Source organism: Otolemur garnettii, unplaced genomic scaffold (genome assembly GCF_000181295.1).
Source record: "Otolemur garnettii isolate 467f Iridium unplaced genomic scaffold, OtoGar3 scaffold00011, whole genome shotgun sequence".
Lineage (NCBI taxonomy): Eukaryota > Metazoa > Chordata > Mammalia > Primates > Galagidae > Otolemur > Otolemur garnettii.
Genome location: NW_003852406.1, coordinates 15,561,336 through 15,571,223, shown reverse-complemented (window position 1 = coordinate 15,571,223; position 9,888 = coordinate 15,561,336). Strand labels below are relative to the sequence as shown.

The 9,888-nt window shown below is 41.8% G+C and overlaps 1 protein-coding gene across 1 annotated transcript in view; it reads right to left on the bottom strand.

Moving 5' to 3' along the window:
• Positions 1-582: 582 nt before the first annotated feature.
• The window catches only part of APH1B (aph-1 homolog B, gamma-secretase subunit), a 29,222-nt gene continuing 19,916 nt past the window's right edge, over positions 583-9,888 (bottom strand). The window contains exons 5-6 of the mRNA XM_003784402.3: positions 7,893-8,020; positions 583-879 (exon numbers count right to left, since the gene is read on the bottom strand). Of these exons, the coding sequence (XP_003784450.1) occupies positions 712-879; positions 7,893-8,020 (296 nt within the window). The 3' untranslated portion in view covers positions 583-711. The remainder of the gene's footprint in view (positions 880-7,892; positions 8,021-9,888) is intronic.

Here is a 9,888-nt window from a genome sequence, read left to right as displayed (position 1 = left end):
CAAAAATTCTGCATTTCAGAATGTTTTCCCAATAACGTCAGAAAATAATTGTTTTTAGTTAAAGAAATGGACTGTATGCTCAAAAACAATGCAATACCTCATAAAGCAAAACCTAGGAATGAAAAAACTTCATTAATCAGTATCTTACTTTGGCTAAATTATCAGAGTAAGCCAGGATAAATTGTATTTATTATTGCATTTAGAAGCAGTGCCACCATGTTCTAAGACAGTACTAGTGAAGTACATGAAAACAGTCCATAGAAGTGATAGCCCTTTAGCCTTTTGCGACTTCAGAACTTAAAAAGACAAAGGCTAAATAGGATTCTACATTCAGGTATTTACTAGCTCAGCACAAGCTGAGTCAGAAGACAGATTCTCATTCACTTATGGTGTTCTCAGGAAGTTCCCATTTGGACACAAAAGCAATAGCTCTCAGCCTGGATGCACATCAGAATCACCTGAGCAGCTTTTAAAAATTACCAAATGCCCAGGCCAATTAAATCTGCAGGGCAGAGCCGGGAATCGGTATCCCTAGGAGAGTCTAACATGCATTCCTTTGAGAGCAGTTGCACAAAAGCCATGTGAATGGGACTCATATCTAGAGAGTTTTGTGTTTTCTCAATTCCACCAGAAAAAGAAATTTTTAGAAAAAGGCACAGTTGTGCTTCCTCTAAATACAGTCTGCAGTTGGGAGGTAAGGGTTCCTGGAGGTTATCTGGAGCGCTGGTTATAAAGAAGAAAGTCCTTGTCTTGGCAGAGCAGGCAGAGTTTCAGGCTTCGGCAGCTGCCTCCAGCAACAAAGAATGCCCAGATGCCCATGAGCACCATGATTATATATGCTGACACCAGATTTATTCCATAATAAGGATTTATGAATGTCTGCAAAGGAAAAATAGGTCAGTTTGGGTAATAACAGCACGTTTCTTTTTTTTTTTTTTTTGGAGACAGAGTCTCACTATGTTGCCCTTGGTAGAGTGCCGTGGCATCATAGCTTTCAGCAACATCCAACTCTTGGGTAAGTGATTCTTTTACCTCAGCCTTCTAAGTAGCTGAGACTACAGGCGCCTGCCACAACGCCTGGCTATTTTTTGTTGCAGTTGTCATTATTTAGCTGGCCCAGGCTGGGTTAGAACTCTCCAGCCTCAGTGTATGATGTGACTGGCACCATAACCACTGTGCTATGGGCACTGAGCCAATAGCAACTTTCTTAAACATGTGGGATAACAAAAGATACAGAAAAATACAGAATATTTCAGTAGTTGGCGTGCTTCACCAAATACATGATGTATTTCATGTGTTATGGACCTATAAAGGGACATAGAACTTAGCTAGTCAACAGGGACTGGCTGGAGGTCCTGTGCTTTGCTGTATTCAAATGGCAACCCTAGAAGGTAGTCATTAGGCAGAGCCTAATGGAATATCCTCTAGAAGATACAAGTCGTATAATCTGGACCAGGTTTACATTCACTTCTGTGTTAACTGGCTTTTAGAATTTGCCAAAGAGTAAGACAAGTCCAAAATTACTTTAGTGGCTGGAAGTGTTGACTCATGCCTGTAATCCTAGCACTCTGGGAGGTGGACATGGGAGGATCGCTCAAGCTCAGGAGTTCAAGAATAGCCTGAGAACAGCAAGACCCTGTTTGTACTAAAAATTGAAAAATCAGCCAGGCTTTGTGGTGAGTACCTGTAGTCCCAGCTACTCAGGAGGCTGGGGCAGGAGGATCGCTTGAATCCAGGAGTCTGAAGTTGCTGTGAGCTAGGCTGAGGCCATGGCACTCTAGCCTGGAACAACAGAGCTAACTCTGTCTCAAAACAAACAAACAAACAAAACCCACCAAAATTACTTTAGTACGAATCTTTAGTATTCAAGGGAACACGAAGGAACAGCATCTCTTTTTCAGCTGCTCAAATTGCTATGGGTTCCAAAAGTTTATTCATTAAAAAAAAAAACAAAAACACTGATGGAATGAATTCTGAGAGGTGTTGTGTTATGTGACAGTGAAGACCAAAGTCCCTGTTCTAGCGGAGCTTATATAATTATAATTGTGATGATGCTAGACAGGTAAAAACATGGTGATCTCCTTAGGGTGGTCAACGCAGGCATTTAAAAATGGAGACATTTAGGAGAAGTGGGCAAACCCCGTGTGGACCAGTGAGAGGAACCAAAAGAAGGCAAAGAGCTCGGAGCAGGTGAGAACCCACAAAAAGTTGATACTGAGGATGTGTAGCGGAGGAGGAGACGCATAGGAGATGCGGTCTGAGAGGAAGATCATGTGTTGGTAAGGAGTGTGGATTTTATTCTCAGAGTAATACATGTCCTAGAAGGGATTTAGGTAGGACACCTGAATGACTAGATTTTTTAAACTGTAGAGAACAGATTAAAGGAGGTTATGGTGAAAGTTACAGCACAGTGACCCTGCCCAGGGTGTTCACAGAGGTGGGAGGATGGACAGAGCGGATGATATGAACTGACAAGACTTGCTGATGAGCTGAAGGGGAGGGAAAAAGAGAAGCCAAAAATGACTCTCATGTTTCTGGCTTTACGTAAATGGTGGTGCCACGGAATGAGATAACAAAAGCTTGAGGAAGAACAAGTTTGGAGTGATGAGTAGGAATCAAGTCCAAACCAGATGCATTAACAGTAACATGACCATGAGCTTTCCAAAGGTGGATGTCAAATGATCAGTTGGACACAGGGATCTCGGTTTAGAGGACAGGCCTGGCTAGAAAAGGAAAGTAGGAGCACAACCTGGAGACAGCACGTAAGGCCATGGCCATGAATACAATTACCCAGGGAGCTACTGTAGAGAGAAAGGATAAGTGAAGACCAAGCCCTGAGAAATCCCAACATTTACTAATTACTAAAATAGTAAGAGCCAATAAAGGATCTGATCTCAGAAGGGAGCAAATAGGTAAGAGAAAATCAGGACAGTGTGATGTGGAAGGACAACGTTCCAAAGAGGGGCGCTCAACTCTTATGAAAGCCTGTGAAGATGGAGAAGCAGCAATGTCCATCAGACCTGGAGAACCGAAGTCCTTCTGACATTGACAAGTGCAGTCCCTCCACATCTCGAAACTGGGCTGCTGAGGACATGAGCAGTTTTAGAAGTGAGGCTGATTGGAAGCCAGGCTGGACTAGGAGTACGAGGGGTAGGAAGTAGAGACAGGATGGTGGAGGTTACTCTTTGAGAAGTTTTGCTGTGATAGGAAAGAGAAAAGGCATGGCAGGAAGAGGAAAGGACGATAGTGAAGAATTTAAGATATGTCAGATAAGCTGATGAAGAAGGGAAAGACTGGTGATGTGGGACAGAGGGCAGAGCCAAGACAGGGAAGTTCTTAAACAGGAGGGAATGGTGGAGGTCCAGAGCCCAAGTAGAGGGACTGGCCTATGACAGGAGGGACACTTCCTCTGTAGATGGGGATAAGTGCAAAAATGGTTCCTACCCAGCCCTAGCATCTATACCTAAAGGAGAGGATTTCATCTTTGCTTATCAAGTGCTTCAGGGGTGTGTCTCCAAGGCCCCCACCATCTTCACCTGCCCACACATGCCCGGCTAAGGCACTACACCTGACCTATCATCTCTGGCCAGGAAAATGGGCTGAATTTATAGCAGCACCTTACGCAGAAAGTGTGTGTTCTCAAGAGGTCTCAGTGAGCAGAGGCTGGCAGTAAGCATTTCTTGGATTCTTCTATACCTCAAAACTACTGAACTTCAATTTATTGTTTGGAGTGCTAAGCTCTTCTGTATTTTACATTAGCTTACTTCTTAAAAAATATTTTTTTCTTTTAAAAAATTCTAAAAGCAATACATGACTGTTGCAGAAAATTACAATATACAAGACAAATAAAACACGTTTCAAAATTTGATATTTGGCTAGGTTAATATTTATTAAACAGAACACAAAAAGTGAAACCATAAAGAGAAACTGATTAGACTACATTAAAATGAAAAACTTTTGTTTACCAGAAGACAACTTTAAGACAATGTAATAAAGACAGACCACATCATACAAGTTATTGGCAATTCATGCATCTGACAAACTATTCTGACAGAAAATATAGAGAAATCACAAAGAAAAAGACAGATAAACCCAGTAAGTGGGCATAAGATTTAAACAGTCACTTCATAAAAGATTGATCCAAATGGACAATAAACATCTGAAGATGTGCTCTATGTCATTAATCAAGGAAATGCAAATTAAAGTCTTAATAACCCTGTAAGTTATTGATTTATATATTGATGATACCACCACACACCCAGCAGCATAGCTGGCAGTAGAGAATTCCACCCCAGGTGCTGGTGAGGAGGTGGGGGAACTGTAACTCGTAAATGAGCGCTGGGAGTGTAAGCTGATATGACCACTCTGAAAAACTGAGTGGTAAGAAGAGGCACACCCCGTGACCAGCAATTCACTCCTAGGCATATATCCAAGAGAAATGTGCACATGTTCACCCAGGGCTATATACTAGAATGTTCATAGCAGTATTATTCTCAATAGTTAAAACTAGAAACACCATAAAGGACTCTCTGCTATAGAATGAATAACTCACAGTACAGCCACACAGAATACTACAGACAGCAGCAAATGAGTGTGTCAGAATTATGGAAAGATGAATCCCATAAACAGGGTGAGCAAAGGAGCCAGACACAGAGCAAATGCTGTACAGTTTCATTTATGTCAAACACCAAGAGGCAGAGCCAAGCTGCTGTGTTAGAGTCATGCTCACCCTTAGTGGGCCAGCAACTAGAGGCCCAGGAGGCTCATGGGGGCTGACGATATGTTGATTTTCATCTAGCTTACACAGGTGTGTTCACACTGAAAATTCATCAAGATGTATACCCATGTACACCTGTGTACTTTTCTGTATGTTACTTTAATGAAACAATTATTTAATCATTCTCCGAAATCTACCGTTAAGCATCAACCACTATTAATGTTTTGGTATATAATATTCTAAACTTTCTGGGTCCTTCTGTTATCACTAAAGAAAATAACATCAACTATTCAATATCATTGACTATGTGCCAAGGACTGAGGATACAAAGATTGACAAGATAAGGCCCCATTCATGAGGATTAAACTGTAGTTAGAGAGAGAGAGATGTACACACCATATTAAATAAAATATGCTAGCCAAGGATAATAAAAATGAGAATAAGGAAGGCGAAATGTCTGAAACGTCCAACCTTCCCAGGCAGGAGTCCCATAGAATGAGCAGGGAAGAGGAATCACTGCAAATAGACAGCAAGAACAAAGGTGTGCCTATTGGGGACACCAGGTCAATTTAGATGGGACAGCAGTGCTGTGAATTGTGGAGAGCGTCAGGAGGTAAGCTTTGCAGCAGGAAGAATCACGAAGAGGCTTACGTCAAACAAAGAGGTGGATTTTACAGGCTCTCTACAGCTGATTGCTCTCCTCAACATACCTGGCCTCCAGGATTCCCTGGACATCCTCCTACCTCACTTGCTGTTCCTTCTCTTTTCCCAAACTTCAATCTTGGAGCATCCAGGGCTCAGTCCTCAGGTCTCTTGACTATTTACACTCAGTCTTTGTAATCATCACTTCTAGCCTAGGTGTCTGTCTTAGACTCCAAACTTTTCATCCAACTACTTACCTGACATCTCCCCATAGGTGTCCAATAGGCACCTCCAAAGTACTGTACCCAAAAGGGAACTCTCAGCCCTCTCTCACAAGCTTCCCCATCTCAGCTGATGGTGACTCAGTCCATCCAGCTGCCCATGCCAAAACCTTGCAGACACCCTTGGTCCTGCTCGTTCTCTCACATATCTATCTATCAAGAAATACTGCTGGCTCTACTTTCAAAAATATGTCCTGAATCTGGCCATTCCTCATCATCTCCACTGCCATCTCGCACAAGTCATCACACCCTTCCTTAAGGACTGTAATTTCTTCCTTTACAACAGTCTCACGTCAACACAGAGGAGTGAACCTTTCAAAACTTGAGTCAGGTCACACCTCTCTCCTCAATGCTTTCCGATGACTCTTCACTTCTTTTTCTTTTTTTTGAGACAGAGTCTCACTATGTCACCCTCAGTAGAGTGCTGTGGCACCATAGCTCACAGCTCTTGGGCTTAAGCAATTCTCTTGCCCCAGCCTCCCAAGTAGTTGGGACTACAGGTGCCCACCACAAGGCCCAGCTATTTTTTGTTGCAATTGTCATTGTTGTTTTAGCTGGCTGGGGCTGGGTTCGAACCCACCAACTTCAGTGTATGTGGCTGGCACCGTAACCACTGTGCTACGGGCACCTAGCCTGACTCCTCATTTCACTGGAAGTAAAAGCCAAAGTCCTCATTACTCAGGTGTGGCCCTCACTTCCAACCTACTTCCCTCCCACTGGCAACCCTTGTCAGTATCTCCCACTCAGTTCTCCTTTGTTCAGCCACTCTGGCCACCCGGTTTCCAAAGGTGTGCCACACACAGCCTTTACTCCTAGGTCCTTGGCACTGGCTATTCAGTACAGATGCTTTCTCCAGACAGCCACGTGGCCAATTTCCACACTCCACTTCTTTGCTCAGATGTCACCTTTACAACGAAGCCTACTCTGACCATCTGTGAGATCCCCACCCTACACACACTCTGGGTCCCAATTGCTTGCTCGGTTTTTCCTTTTTTTCACAGCACCAATCACTTCCTAAGATACCATATAATTTCTTCCTTATTATGTCTATTATTTATCACCTGCCTCTCCCCCCTAGGCCAGGAATCTTTGTTTTGCTCTTCTAGGACAGTGCCTGCACCACAGACGGTACTCAATATAATTATTTGTTGAATACATAGCCATTGGATCCATAAGAAGGGTGTTTGGATTTCTGATTATAAAAGCACTGTTACAGAACATTTGGAACATGACAATAATGATAAAAAGAATCCACAATCCCAACACTCAGAGGCAAATGTTGTTAATATTTTGATCCATCCCCTTTCTAGTCTTTTTCCAACAAAGATGTGGCTTTACATAGCTGCCATTCTATATTACAAGTAACTTTAGTATCCTGCACCACTGAAAGGTTTTGAGGAGGGAGGCAATAAGATTGCATTTTAGACAGATGAGAGGGCAGGAAGCCCAGTGTAAGAAAATGGCTGGAGAGGAGAGAAGTATATAAGGCAGCTGTCACTAGAAGGGACCTTTTCAGCATCAGGTGAGAGAGGATGAGGTCTGAACAATTCTCATGTACATTTATGAGGGATTATAATAAAAGTCAGACCCAAAGCATTAAACAGTACTTTAAAAACAGATCTAGTCAAGTTTAACTTGACTGGCATTATCATGGTGTCAGTGAGGAAGAGTGAAATGGACCCTCTGGTTATGGATCAGAATGAGCAAAATTGGTTTGACGCGTATGAAGATAATTTTAGAAATTTACATCAATTACTTAAAAAATACACTCACACCATTTAGCTTAATAATTCTATGCTTTGGAATCTAAACAACATATTGAAAATATGTCATGTACAGGAATGTTCAAGACAGCATTACAACACCCAAAGGGGAAGTGATCAAACAAGTTGTAATAATTTTTATGTAATGATACATAAAGCTATTAAATTTATATCATAAAGAATTTCTAATATCATGGAAATTGCTTCAAATGTGCTTCATAACATAGGCATAATGCAAGACTGTCTCATGTTTGACTACACCCATTAAAAAAAGACATGAAAAAAAATCTTTAATGAAACCCACTAAAAAAATTAATAGTAGCCACCTTTCTGCAGTAAGACCTAGAAATGATCCATTCACTCCCCTAAATGACATTTCTGAATTTCCTAATTTTCTCCTGAGCATGTTTTCCATCTAGAGAAGACTCTACATTTAGATACACAGACCTGAGTTCCAGAAACCAGTTTGAACATGGTGGCAACACTCACCTGGGCTGACACCAGCAGATGGGTCAGGAGAACTATAAGAAGGATGTACCAGTTTTTCTTCTCACAGCCGTCAAAAAACACAATGCCCCAGAAGACATGCAGCAATATGATAACCAGCGTCATGAAAGCTGAAAGACAGCCAACCGTTAGCGCCCCCTCATACGGACAGCAGACACCAGTGCCCACTCAGCACCCTGCCACTGCCCCCAGCTCAAGATTCTGCTGTGCCGTAGTGAGTCTAACCCCTGCCTGACGGGAAACAGGACCCAGACACACGTGCTCTAACTCAAAAAGCAACATTTCTGAGTGGGATCCACTCTGCAGCAGCTTCTCATCTGGAAAGTGAACTTGTTCAACAAAAAGTTGGCTTGGATGTGGCTCTCAAGTAATTTACCTGAGGAAGTCAATAAAATTGTTGCGATGTCTAACTAACTTTTTCCCAACTAGCCTTCCACCCTGAGAGACTTCAATTAACAGGAGTATCTTCCATTTAAACAAGCTTCCTCACTAAAGTGGAATTTCCCCTCAGATCTTTTTTTTTAAAGGCCAAGGTAAAAATAAAATATTAAAACTCATAATAATGATCTAAGGTTCTTATTAAGCAACTGGCACTGAATTTGATCAGCACGAAGAAACTGCGTGCGGGTGTGTGTCTGTGTGTTCTGTGTGCTGGATAACTTTATTTAAAGTGGGCAAGCCCCATATATTCTGCAAGTTTTAAAAGGGAAAAAAAAAGGAATGTAGATTTCCCCTGTCAGCCACATAATCAGATACCATTAACACCCACCAGACTGGCAAAAATTTAAGTGTGAAAACACTCTTTCATACTGCTGGAAGACAATCCAGCATTGCCAATTATTGTGGAAATTTGCATTCTGTGGTTCACTCTAGCAATTCCATAGTTACATTTATACCCTGAAACAATTAATTCTCAAATTAATAGGTCAGCAGCACCTAGAAACATGTTAGAAATACAAATTGTTGGGATCCACACTTTCTGAATCAGAAACAACTAGGTGGGAGCCCAGCAATCCATGCTGAAACAGCCCTGCAGGTGACTCAGATGCATGATGGATTTTCAGAACCACTGCTCCAGAGACAATCTTACACACTGTACAAGGAGTATATACAAGAATATTTATATTGGCATTGTCTGGAATAATATGTCTGTTATTACCAGAATGGATAAATAAATCATGGTATATTCACACAATGGAATACTATACGATCTATAATACAGATGATCTTAAGAATATAACATTAAGTGGGGAAAAAACTCTCCATACTGTGAAAAATGCATACCATTTCACTTATATGAAGTAAAAAACATGCAAAACTATCAAAAAGACATAATACCTGTTGGAGGAAAGAAAGCTTTTATAACTAGTAAAACAGTCATCATTTCAGTAAATGATGGTAAATATTTTAACTAAAGTAGAAGGGGAACAATTTTCAAAACCTTGATGGCAGACGAAACAAAATGTATTTTAAATCTGGTGATGATCCTGGAAAAGGAAGCTTTCCTGCAGATGGATGCCTGGTGATGGGGAGTTTTTTTTTTTTTTTTGAGGCAGGGTCTTGCTCTGTTGCCCAGGCTAGGCTGTAGTGATATGATCATAGCTCACTGTAGCCTCCAACTCCCGGGTGCTGGTGATCTTTCCATGTGGCTGAGTCTATAAGCACATGACACCATGCCTGGCTAATTCTTTTGTTATAGAGACAGGGTCTCACTGTTGCCCAGCCTGGTAGTATAAACTTCTGTCCTACCTCAGCCTCCCAAAGTGCTAGGATTACACATGTGAGCCATTATGCCCAGCTGAGTTTTAAGAATCAGAAAGATCAAGGCAGAAACAGGCACAAATGTACGTTTGGCAGGAGAGCAAAGTCTTGCTCTATTGTTCAGGCTGGAGTGCAATGGTATAACTGCAGTTCATTGTAACCTTGAACTCCTAGGCTCCAGTAATCCTCCTGCCTCAGCCTCTTAAGCACCTAGAAA